This window comes from Semicossyphus pulcher, unplaced genomic scaffold (genome assembly GCF_022749685.1).
Source record: "Semicossyphus pulcher isolate SPU_LCO1_2020_fin unplaced genomic scaffold, fSemPul1.0.p SCAF_17, whole genome shotgun sequence".
Lineage (NCBI taxonomy): Eukaryota > Metazoa > Chordata > Actinopteri > Labriformes > Labridae > Semicossyphus > Semicossyphus pulcher.
In genome coordinates this window covers 20158796-20171388 of record NW_027211681.1, presented here as the reverse complement: position 1 = coordinate 20171388, position 12593 = coordinate 20158796, and the positions used below count along the sequence as shown (strand labels likewise).

Below are 12593 nucleotides of genomic sequence, written 5' to 3'. Positions count from 1 at the left end.
CTTCTCACTCTCTCAATCTCGTTTTCTTTCTCTCTTTTTCTCTCTCAATCTCTCTAGCTCCCTCTGCCTTGCCCTCTCTCTCTCTTTCTCGCTCCCTCTAACTCCCTCTGCCTTGCCCTCTCTCTCTCTCTCTCGCTCCCTCTAACTCCCTCTCTTGCCCTCTCTCTATCTCACCCTCTCACTCTCTGTCTGTCTCTCCTTCTTTCTTCTCTTTCTCACCCTCCCTCTCTCTCTCACACACACACACTCTCTCTCTCCCTTGCCCCTCTCTCTCTCTGTCTCAAGGGTGATAAAGGATTGTACTCTCATTAATTTTTCCGCCCTCTCGAGAGCAAAGTGTCCGGGGAAAGGGGACTCAGCGTGTGAGGGCATGTGTGTGCGCACATGTGTCAGTGTGTATGCGTCCGTGTGTATGCTCCTGGCTGTGTTATGTATGCGTCCTTGGTTCTTGAATACATCGCTGTCAACCATTCGGCAGTTTTCACATTTTCGAACAAATGCGAGTGTGTGTGTGTGTGTTTGTTTGAATCCAACACAATCCTTCATTTCAAGTTCTACTTCAGACTATTTTTCCCCTTTTAAACCTCCCTGCGTTTCACATCTGAGTCGCTCTCCCTCTTCCTGTTTGACAGCTAGCAAGCAGCAAACACACACTGTACACTAGTTTACACTTACACTGACTTCAAATGTGTTGCCGTCATGGAAGCTGTCTTTCTTTTGTAGTCGTGAACATGAAACATGTCAAAACGTCTCGTCAGAAGAAGTGCTAGTAAATTAAAGTTGATGCATTTCGGCCTATTATTGCACATTTCTACCCTTATAGAAATATTTTTTTCTTCTAGGTTGGTACATTCGGTTCTGTGCTCCGGTACTGTTTTGTGCACTAAAAGATAGACATGTCCAGAAGTTTCTCTAAACAAAAACGTCTCTTAGTTTCCTCAGGGTTGCTTTAGACATTACCATTGCCTAATGCCTCCTTTCAGATGGGTCACAAGTCAAAGGCAAAACCTGAATAAATGAGCGGAGAAACATAATGAATGCAGATGATTCACACAGGGCACACAGGGGTCGCTGAATGGTTTGATGAGAATGAAAACTACGTGGATCATTTCCTGCGGTCTTCGCAGTCTGCAGATCGAAGCCGGAGGATCCAACATTTAGTAGAGTTGATAGAAAAACATGGACAATGCAGCTGTAAACCTTTTGGCTCTGACGGTACATTTTCAACTTGGATTTTGAGCTGGAAAATTCTAGTTCAGGCAAAGACGAGGACACCTGGCTGTAGCTAATGTGGGATTTATGAGTAGCAATTTACTTGGCTTGTTGTGATTGGCCGAAACTCCTGTCACTCAGTCTAACGAGCTACCAGGGCTAGGAGGGTTACTTTAAAAATGTATTGCAACACAGTTACTAATTACCTGTTAAAAAATGTAATCAGTAACCTAATCCAAGTATCGCAATTTAAAGTAACATTACTGATAACTTTTAGTTACTTTTGGATTACTTCAATACTAAATCTGAAAAGAGATGTCAGTGCTTTTGTGCTTTCCATCCCGCCCGCGGCCATCACCAGAGTCACAAACTATTTTTTAGTAGTAGTCTTTTAACTGGAATTCTGTGCAGCTAACATTGACAGTTGATCCTGAAATGTTCTTACCTGTCCTTACCTGTACATGTTTCTTTAAATTGGAAGTCGAGTCCTTGGATAAGGACAGCATTTTCACAACCGGAAGGCATAACTTGAGCCGCTTTCCCACCGGCCAAAAAACCCTCTAGCATCCGTTTTTTTTTTTTTACTTATTGGGAAAGTTTCAGACCCGGGTCAAATGACTCCGCAGTAGACCCGGGTAATTATTGCCTCGGCTCCGATCGGCATTGATGGGAACACAAAACCTGTGTCAACACGCTAATCTACCCCTGTCTGACGTGTTATGCTCCATCAGTAACCTTTGTGACTCCTTGTCATCTCAGCTACAAATTCTGCCCGTCTCCGTCCAAGCAGCGCTCGAACATCGTTCCAAATTTGTCTGTGCTGAGTTTGATACACAGACTGAATGAGTAATAGATACAAAAAAAGCCCTAACCACCGTCTAACATCTTCACTGTTTATTAACCTTGTTTCAGGCGCGTTTGAGATGTCAGACGGTGACGCAGCAGAAAAGAGGCCGACAGGAGTATACTCCACTTGCAATGGGAACAGAGACAATCGGCATCTATAAGCGGGTCTTCCCGAGTCTGAAAAACCTGTGTCAACACACTCGTTTCAGTGGGAAAAGGCTACTACACTGTACTGTGACCTGGCTCCCATTCTCTCCTTTGAAGACAAAATGATGGTGAAATTTCACCGAGTGAAAGCATTTGTTTCACCGCAGGCCATGGCAATGGCAGACTGTTGATGGTAACTGAGGTGTGTGAGACCTGTGTGTCGTGAAGTGTCGTAACATGTGCAGGTGCACGGTGTTATCAGAGACGGTCAGACGGACGGTTTAGAAATGAGACGGCAGCTGTTATAGAGCATCTTTGGTATTATATCGTCTTCATTTCAAAATGTATTTTTAATTGTAATCCTGCTGGTAACGGCCATTTTTAATCAGTGTGTCTGTAATCTAATTACCTCTTTTTTTCCTCTAACTGTAACAGAATACAGTTGCCTTTTTTTTGTATCCTAATTATGTGACGCCGCTTACTTGTATTCTATTACTCCCCAAGTCTGCGAGCTACACAGCTTCATTAAATATTGAATCATGTGATTGTTATCGATGTCCAAACTCTGCTCTCGTGTTGACCCTTAACCTCGTGTCACATGGTTTGAGCGAGTGAGCATTTTGGCCATCCTGCTGAACTGTGTGACTCTGGGGATGTTCCAGCCCTGTGACCACACCCCCTTCCTGCTGCAGGTAAAGCACACACACACACATTCAAACACAATTACAAACTAATTATGTTCTCGCTTTGAGACTTTATTATCAAGGGTCTGAAAAGTTTTGGCTTTAATTTTTTCCCACTTAATCTGTTGACGCTAATCCTCTGGGTGTGTGTGTGTGTGTGCGTGCGCTGTGTGAATGTGTGTGTGAAGGCTCTGGACGATGGCATCTTTGTGTTTTTCGCCGGGGAAATGGTGGTGAAGATGGTGGCCCTCGGGGTCATAGGTCAGAGCGGTTACCTTGGCGACACATGGAACAGATTGGACTTCTTCATCGTTTTAGTGGGGTGAGTTTTTGACGGACACAGACACCCACACACACACACAGCCTCATGCACACGCACAAACATGCGCATGTGACATTAAATATGAGCCAAAAGTGTGTGTGTATGTGTGTGTTTTGTGTAAAGCTTAGACACTTGTTTAATGCCAGTTAAATGTCAAGCGTGTGTGTGCACGCGGGTGTTGTGTGTGTGTGTGATGGCTCAGTAGAATGACAATGGCATCACTCGGTCCTGAGAGACAGAGACCTCAGTGATTGGTAGTTAAAAGGCGCTGTATCCCAGAGACGCTGCACTGCGTCCTGCTGGATTCCCTGCAGACATTCAGGGTTTGCCAAGGTCAGGCTGATCAGGATGCCGGTGACACAGCGGTGGCTTTCCCTCTCTGCAGAATGCTGGAGTACTCCCTTGACGGACACAACGTCAGCCTATCAGCTATCAGGACGGTCCGGGTTCTCCGCCCGCTGCGAGCCATCAACAGAGTTCCCAGTGAGTTTCTCTCCTCTTTCTCCAACTTACACTTTTTTTTATTGTCTCTCATTGTTTTGGCTCTGTGCTCAAGCTCATTGGATTTTAAATTAAACTGCTGACTTTCATTTTTAAAAGCTTTAAAGTGTGCTCATTTTCCAATTTGTGTGAGCACCAAAACACTCCTCTCACGTCAGGACAAAGCAGCAGGTCAGAGACTTTAAAAGAGAGAAGTGAGAGGGCAACTAAGGAGATTTTCATGTTTAAAGCGTATAACGCTCTTGACTGGACAAGTCGCTGACCTCACAGCAATCCAACACATTGTGTGTTTGACTTACTGAGGCCAGATTTAAGCCTCCGACACAAGAAACAAGTGGAGATGACTGCAGTACAGGGCAGGCAGAGCATCCGCAGGACATATGGCAAGCTTCTCCTGAAGTCTGTTGGTCTTAGGGAAATATCCCACGAGTTAAGAAACTTCAGACAACATTGGCGTTACTGATAATGCCAGGTAAAGTAAAGCTGCATTTACATGGATTGGGACAGACAGTAGACGGCAAAAAATAATTAACTTTAATGGGTGAGGGCAGGCTTGTAAAATCAGTAGAGGTCAATAAAGAGTACCAGCAACAAATATTTGACATGACAGAATTTGAAATTTGACGTTATATGGCTCCCTCACACAGGAAGAGAAGATGGGTGTCTGGACAACAAGAGGCTTATATTATTGCCGTCCTGCCTCGGGCTGCAACTAATGTCTGTTTTCATTATTGAATAATCTGTCAATTGTTTTCAAGAGGATTCGAATAATCCTTTGGACTATATAATGTTAAAGACATGTTTAAAATGCTCTTCACAGGTTATGTCTTCCAAATATCTTGTTTGTCAAACAAACCGTCTTTAAAGCTCCTGTGAGGAACTTTCTGCTTGTGTTGATTTTGGCGCCCCCTGTGGACAAAGCCGTACCTCTTCTCTGATTTTGTCCTGTAAATGCGTAAGTGGTGGTTTTTAATAAAAAATCTCCTCCTGCTTTCTTTAACAGTCATATGTATCACTCACTTTAAATGTTTGCTCTGGAAAATGTAAACAAAGTCAGCGTGCAGTTAATTGCTTCGTCTGACACCTACCCCCCCCCCCCCCCGTCAGCAGTTTCAGGCATTAAAAATAACTATATAGAAATAATCAATCTTGTCGTTGATGTTCGGTTTGCTTTTGTAGCTCATATAGAGTCATCAGAATTAATTTCAGTCTGTTTCATAACCAGTGAAAAACTCCTCACAGGAGCTTTAATCACGTTTTCTATCATATTATTCAACAAAAAGAAGCAAATCCTCAAATTTAAGAAGCTGAAATCAGCAAATGTTTGACCTTCCTGATTGAAAAATGACTGAAACGATGAAAGGACTGTCATAGTTGAATTTATTTTCTTTAGTTTGACTTACTTATAGATTAAATGCTGCAGCTTTAGTCTTGCCATTCTGTCCGACTGTTTATTTTCCTCATAGCGCCCAGAAGGTACTGTCCGTCTGCCTGTATGCGTATGACTTAAGCCATCTTTAACGCTGTTGGTCGGCTTGTTATTTACGTGGCTCTGGGTCCTCTCTCAAACTTCTTCTTTGGACTGTGATTCTGCTGCTGCTAATGTACAGAGCTGACACTTTCAGTTTTAAATTGGATCGTTTGTTGTGCAAGTGGCGGTTGGCCAGTTGTGTAATCGGTTTATTCGTCAACATTGTGTAGCACACGCAACACTTTGAATTTCACAAAGCCATGGTATGAAGGATATATTCTTCTGTTAACTTGTCCAGTCCACTCTGTGCCCCCTGTAATTGGTGGAGCATGTGTAAAATGAGATGCGCTTCCTACACTGATCATCAGACGTGGAAACACCCTCAGCTGAAAGTCAGCAACCTCATTAGTCACAGCGGAGACAATGAAAGATGTGTCACCGTCCTTGCACTCTCTGACTGCACTGTAAATTCCACTTCATTTCTGTAACTTCCCCAGGCTGCCCACCTTTTAACAGCTGCAGCTTTCCTTTTGATGGATGCATGTGTAAACAAATCCGGGCACAGGGAACAAAGTCATGAGAATCATTGTGATGCTCGTGTTGTTCTTAACAGCTCGATGCACAAACCGGCCGGCCAACTTGACTTGTTTCTACTACACTCTGTGACCTTGGCAGAGCGCAGACTGAGTTCTTGTTACACTGGAGAGTGTGTTTGAAGTAGCCAAGAGTAGAAGCAGCAAAGAGGAAGATTTCAGATCTGTGCTCTTCAGCAGAGTGGAGAGGAGGCCAATTATCAGTGTTTGAACTCTAATTATTGCCCATTCAATTAATTGCACTGCTCCAGTTTCCTGCAGAATACATTAAAGGATTTTCTCCTGGCTGGTGAACACTTTTTGTGACTTACATTAACGTTTAAATGCACATATGCTCAGTTGAAGTTACTTATGGTGTTTGTGCTGTGTGTGTGTGTGTGTTGGTAGGCATGCGTATCCTGGTGACCCTCCTCCTGGACACACTCCCCATGCTGGGCAACGTGCTGGCACTGTGCTTCTTCGTCTTCTTCATCTTCGGCATCGTCGGCGTGCAGCTGTGGGCGGGGCTTCTGAGGAACCGCTGTTTCATGGGAGAGGATGTCAAGATGTGAGTTAGCATAAAACCCGACAGATGTCACATTCCGGGATGCGCTGGCCTCATTACTCCGAACCCCGCAGTCTGAAGTTTGCTCACGACTGATTAGCTTCTTTCACCCAGCTGTTATTTCTAAGAGGGGATCAATATCACAGATAGTCTGATCCTGTTTGTTCTCTAATCAGCTCCGTCTGGGAGGAAGTAAATGTGCAAATGTGTTTTCTCACTGGAACCTCAAGCATTAGAGATCACAAATCAGGGGATTAAGGAGGATAAGTGAAATGTGTGTGTCGTTATTCAGACACTAAGGGGCTGTTTCTGCACCCACCTTCAGAGATTCACTGTCACTCCTGGTCTCTCCCACATGATCCCTCATGCCGCGCTCGATCACCGTCTGACTGTCGCTGTAACGCCGTCGCTCCCTCTCTCTCACGCTCCAGCTCACATGCTCACAAACACAGTCATATAATATCACATAACATCAGCAAACATCATGTTCACCTCGTGGCCTCACATCTGGTCAACCTTGCAGCTTAGATAATAATCCCTGACATTGGTGTTGGTGGTCTATGTTGAGTTTTGGAACAGCCTTTACATTGCCTTTTAGAGTAGTCCGATATAAGTAATTAATAGTTATATAATCAGGACACAAGTTCATTTATTTGTCCATTCGCCAAATTTTCACTCAATAGATTACTGCTGATTTGTTTTTGGTAGGTGAGTGAAGTAAATCTACCAGCTACTTGCTCATTTAACCTTTATTTGGCTGATGCCCGGTGTTGATTTTGGCTCCTGTTTATAGTGATTTTACAGTCATGACTTATAATAAAACGCAGCTTTCAAAAAATGTTAAAAAGCTCTTCAAAAAGGAAAAAATAAATAAATGGATTCAATCCAATATTAAATATATACCAATCTCGGATCCAGGACAACGGTGAACATGCCGGGTGTGTCTGATTTAGCCAGCGGTTAGCGATAAACAACTTCCAGTCAAGACTTCCTTTTCCGCGTGCTGCATTGTTCACAGAAAAAGAAACTGTTTTTCTTGTGATTTGCTTTAATTAACGGCTCTTGCTTTTGCTGAAATCATGATGCAGATTAATAAAAAGTAAAAATGAAGCTTTGTCAGGTCTGTCCTCAAGAGGAGAAGAAAACTACTTTAAAATGCTCGTTTGTTGAACGGAGGTCGGATCGATCATTTCTGATGCATTCGAGGAAGTTGGGAAATCTGATCGGCTTTCGTGACACAGCGTCAAGGGAATTTATCTCGAGTTGAATTTTAGATCTAGAGCACATTGTTAGCTGTTAGCATGCAGATGTCTGTTTATAGAGATTAATAAGAAGCTAAGTCGTTGTCAGATCACGCTGATGGGAGCCGGGATGTCATTACGGCGCATTACGTTCCGCCTGCTTTTGCTCTCCACACGGACTGTTTTCCCTGCATACAGCATGCTGATACGTGATTGGTCAATACTACTTGGACTACAAGCGTAGTACAAACGGAAACCAGAACACTCGCCGTCCCTAAAATCCACACCCCTGTAAATAGAGATAAAATGTATACACACAAAATGTCCAAATCACAATAAGATAATGTAAAAAAAACAGCTGAATAAATAAAACACTTCCAACGTACATTGACATAATGTTAATATTTCTCAAGATGTGACTTTGCTTTTACTTTCCAATAACTCTCTGCTGACACGCTGGAGCAGCTCAGTATAAATGACTGCAGCAGCATGATGACTGATGTTATGTTTTTAAGATGTTCTTATGTGAAGCAACTTTCTAGCATCGTCTCAAAAGCTGCTCATGTTTTTATGATGTTTTTTATGTGGAGCAGCAAAACCAAAGCACTCAGCCCAAGCAAATTCCCCCTCAGGGACAATAAAGTTTACTCTCTCTCTCTCAGTCTCTCTCTCTCTCTCCCTCTCTCTCTCTCCCCAATGATGAAAAAAGACAAAAACAAAAGCATCAGCACTGTCCAAAAACGAGGCAGCAGGAGTCTGTGATTGCATTTCAAACATACTACAGCTGTATCGAAAAAGCAATATCATGTTGTTACTGGCTCCTGCTTTCCTCACATCTGGTCACAGCTACCTGATGTACATAAGTTCATGCATTCCCACACACAACAAATCCTTGTATAGATTTTGTTTTCAGTCTGTAATTTGGATTTCTTTCTGCCTCACAACAAACAAAATGACCTTTTCTAATAAGAAGTGAGTGAGCAGCGCTGCTCTGTGACCCCTCTCCACACCACACATGATTGATTGCTTATCTCTTCAGTGCACCCTCCCTCTTTCCTTCATCTCTGATTCTCTCTCTGTTTCCTCATTTCCTCCTTTAGCACCCCGGTGTGTTTTATACTGTCTTTCTGTTTTTTACAGAAAACAGACCTTTTGTTCAGACAAAAGGTTAAGAAATGATTTATCTTCCAGAAACACTGTTCAAACTTTATCCGAATCGATCCAGAAATGTGTAGTTTAGATCCTTTCTTGTTTTGTTTTTGCAGTTCATAGAAATATATTCTGTATTTTTCTTCATTTCAACAAATCCCTAGTAAGGAATAAAACAAACAATGAATTAATTCAACGAACTAAATTCTCTTTTGCAGCCAAAGCCTGATATTCCTCTGTGCCAGGGAGCTGCGATGTTGTCCAAAAACGATTAAAAACACACCAGAGGCTCTCATGTCCCTTCGTTTGAATTAACATGGCCGCTTTAGTTTATTTTGAGTCACAGACCCTGCTGTTCTAAGTACCCACTAGCACACCAAATGTCCTGGCTGAAACAGTCCAGAACAAATACAATATTTACAACTGTTTGTGAAATGACTAAAAACTACAGAGTCCAGCTCTTTGTGAAAGAAGAGTCAGAAGAGCTCGAGAGCTGAAACAGACTCGGGGCCTGATTTTCAGGCCTCGTGACTCGACTTGGACTCGAGCACTGATGACTCAGACTTGGACTCTGACTCGCGCATAGACAGCATTCAGATTTTGAAGATGGGGAGGAGGACTCTGACCTTTTCATTGATCAGAAAGAAATGTTTTATTGTTTTTTAATTTAGTTCCGAGCCAGAGCTGGCACGTGTGTTCATCTGCATGCGCGTTCACTCGCCGCCTTGTTCCTGCCAGGATGCCTAAAGAGGCGCCATGTGTCGTGCGTTTTGCTTTCAAAGATTGTACAGCAAAGTACAGTTAGAAAACTACCTGGATATTTTGGAGTGGAACTGCACAAAAAGAATATACACATACTTGGATGAGGTGTGATGTTAATTGAACCAAAGTTTAATGTACCGCTACGTTACTGTCACACTGTAACTTTATAGATATGTGTATGTAGCATTGGGTGTGTTGTGGTGATGCACGGATTATGCACGGTCATGTCACTGTGGATTGGGCTAATGGGGTTTTAAAAAGTAATATTTGGGTTAAAAGGTATTTTTCGGGTATTTTAGAGTTTATTAGACACCTGCAGTGATCGCACCGCCACAGAAACGATGACTGAGTCTCCCTGGCGCGGTGCGCGTTTACGCACGATGCACAGCGCTGCATTCAATTTGTTCAATTAAACAAAATGTGTTTTCTACACATGCAAAAGGTCCCTCAGTCAGTCAATGTTACAGTGAAATAGTTTGGAGTGAAACTTATAAATCCTGAGCTCCATCAGATCTGTCTTCAAAGTTTTATTTCAGATACTAAAAGTTAATTCAGTTCTCTCTGGAGTTTCATCTGTCCAGTCAGTTTATAAGACTTTAAAACAGTTTGTAGTTTTACTTCTTAAATGTCCCACCATATTTACTGCAGTGACATTACTGCACACATGGAAACAGACACAAACAGCTTCTCTAATCTTTTAAAGTAAATAGTTGAAGAAGACATTCATAGATAAATACACAAAAAAGAAATTACCTGGAAAGCTGCTCAACGTCATTTATAATCATTTATTGATAATTTGACTCTGTGTTTTAACAATATCACTCCCTCTAAGACCTGGGTTCAGTATAAACATGGACTCACAGATTATAGACAGTAAAAGCTCAGCTTAGGAGCATTTAACATAATTAAACCTTGAGGACTTGACTCGGACTCAGGTAATGGGGACACGACTCGCACTCGACTCGTATTCTTCTTTGGTGACTCAGACTCGACTCACACTTGAACACTGGGGACTCGAGACTCGAGGTTTGGTGACTCAATAGCACTTAGTTTTATTCATCTGTAGTTCATTGAATTAATTGTTTTTTTATTCAACTTTTACCCTTCCTCTCCAGGAGATATAACATTTCCTTCCTGAGTGGCTACTATCGGCCAGACGGCACCGATGACCACCCCTTCATCTGCTCGATGGACAGAGAAAACGGGATGCTTCGGTGCTCCGACGTGCCTCGCCGCCGTGTAGCCGGGAATTCCTGCTTCCTGGGTGCCGAGGAGGCCCCTCCAGAGATCGGACCTACGGTGGATCAGCCGGTGTCGTGTGTAAACTGGTTCCAGTATTACAACGAGTGTCGGGCCGGGGACGTAAACCCACACAAAGGAGCTATTAATTTTGATAACATTGGATATGCATGGATCGCCATTTTTCAGGTACACATTTGAAGGATTTGTGTGCACGGCTACACGTTTAATCGATGAGTGATGCACACACATCAGACATCACTGTGGTTTATGTGTGTTTACTTATGTGATTTCATACAGGTAATAACTCTAGAAGGCTGGGTAGACATCATGTACTACGTTATGGATGCACACTCTTTCTACAACTTCATCTACTTCATCTTCCTCATTATTGTAAGTACACACACACACATGCGCACACTTGAAGTTTCTTGCATCACTGCTAGACGACAAACTGTACTCTGAGTAATAAACGTGTTGTCATGACCAGGTGGGCTCCTTCTTCATGATCAACCTGTGCCTGGTCGTAATAGCAACCCAGTTTTCTGAAACCAAGCAGAGAGAACACGCCTTAATGAAATCGGAGCAGCGAGCTCGCCAGCTCCACCAATCAGCTTCCACTCTCGCTAGCGACAGCCAACCGGGAAGCTGCTACGAGGAGATCATCCGCTACGTGGCTCACCTGGGCCGCAAGGCGTGGCGGCGGTTGTCCCGCTACTACGCAAAGAAACGCACACACTTACACTGCGTGTGCGTATGCAAGAGAGACAGAGGCGTAGGATCCGCCAGAGGGAGCGGAGTCGGAGAAATGAACGGACTCGCCCACCGGCACTCGGGCCACGCCCCCAACGACCTGTCTCACCTGCATCAGCTTTATCATCATCATCAGCAGCATCATCAGCAGCCTCAGCTGCCGCAGTCTGAGCCCGCCGTCAGTAATGGAGGGAGCGGTTTTAATTATCCCTTCATCGCGCCTCTCTTCAGTCACCTGGATGCAAAGGGGCAGGACCAGAAGAGGCCGGTTGCCACGGAGACCGTCAACAGACTGCCTCAGCTGGTGGCGGAGCATGGTGAGAACGAGGGGGCGTGTGAGTGTGAGTGTGAGTGTATGTGCTCTCAAGGTCAGAGCTTGCCAACCTGAGCCTTGCAGAGGTGGATGCACAGATTTAGAGGCCCTTGGCAGAGATGAGCGCAGGGCCCCTGAATGGTAGCATTGTTAGCAGTGTTGATTCTCACATGAAAAAAGCCTGGATGTGCTTCTGTTTGTCAGAGTGATTTGGGTAAATTCCCTTTCTGTCTTTTTGTTCATCCCTTTCAGAAATCCATCTTTGAGGTTCTGCTCATCCAAGTTACAAAGGAACGCTTTTCCCACTTACCCTCAGTCACATTTAGACATGCAGATCACAGACTTCTGCCGCCTCTGACACAGCAGAGGTGAATTTAATTTAGTTTTTTGTGCTGAAAGCATTATGATAAGAAAAAGAAGCTTCAGAGGGCTCGAGTCTGCACATTTTCTTATTACTTTGACAAGCTTTCAGTCATAGACCTTGATCAGGTCTACAAGAAAACACAGATAGCAAAAGCACTGCTGTTTTATACATCCAGATAATTACCCCCAAAGCAACGCATCTGTATATCCTTATATAAGATCACACCTGGGGATTATAGTCCCATGGCCTTTGTGGACTGTAAATATGGAGAATGGGGGATTTGATGTTTGAAATACAGAAAAGGCACATTTACAACAGATGCACACTCATAAACAAAATATGTGACAGATGTTTTCATTCCTCATTTCAAAAGACAAGTATGTTAAATAGAGCATAACTCTAAATTCACTTTTTTGAGGCCTTCAAGTGGAGGTGTTTCGAGACATTCCTCTG

At 43.4% G+C, this 12593-nt stretch overlaps 1 protein-coding gene across 1 annotated transcript in view; it reads left to right on the top strand.

The window, feature by feature from the left end:
- Positions 1–12593, top strand: part of cacna1hb (calcium channel, voltage-dependent, T type, alpha 1H subunit b) — a 56504-nt gene that overhangs the window by 7347 nt on the left and 36564 nt on the right. Inside the window, exons 2-8 of the mRNA XM_069665263.1 lie at positions 2804–2897; positions 3077–3210; positions 3596–3693; positions 6163–6322; positions 10587–10899; positions 11011–11103; positions 11201–11780. Coding sequence (XP_069521364.1) covers positions 2804–2897; positions 3077–3210; positions 3596–3693; positions 6163–6322; positions 10587–10899; positions 11011–11103; positions 11201–11780 — 1472 coding nt within the window. The remainder of the gene's footprint in view (positions 1–2803; positions 2898–3076; positions 3211–3595; positions 3694–6162; positions 6323–10586; positions 10900–11010; positions 11104–11200; positions 11781–12593) is intronic.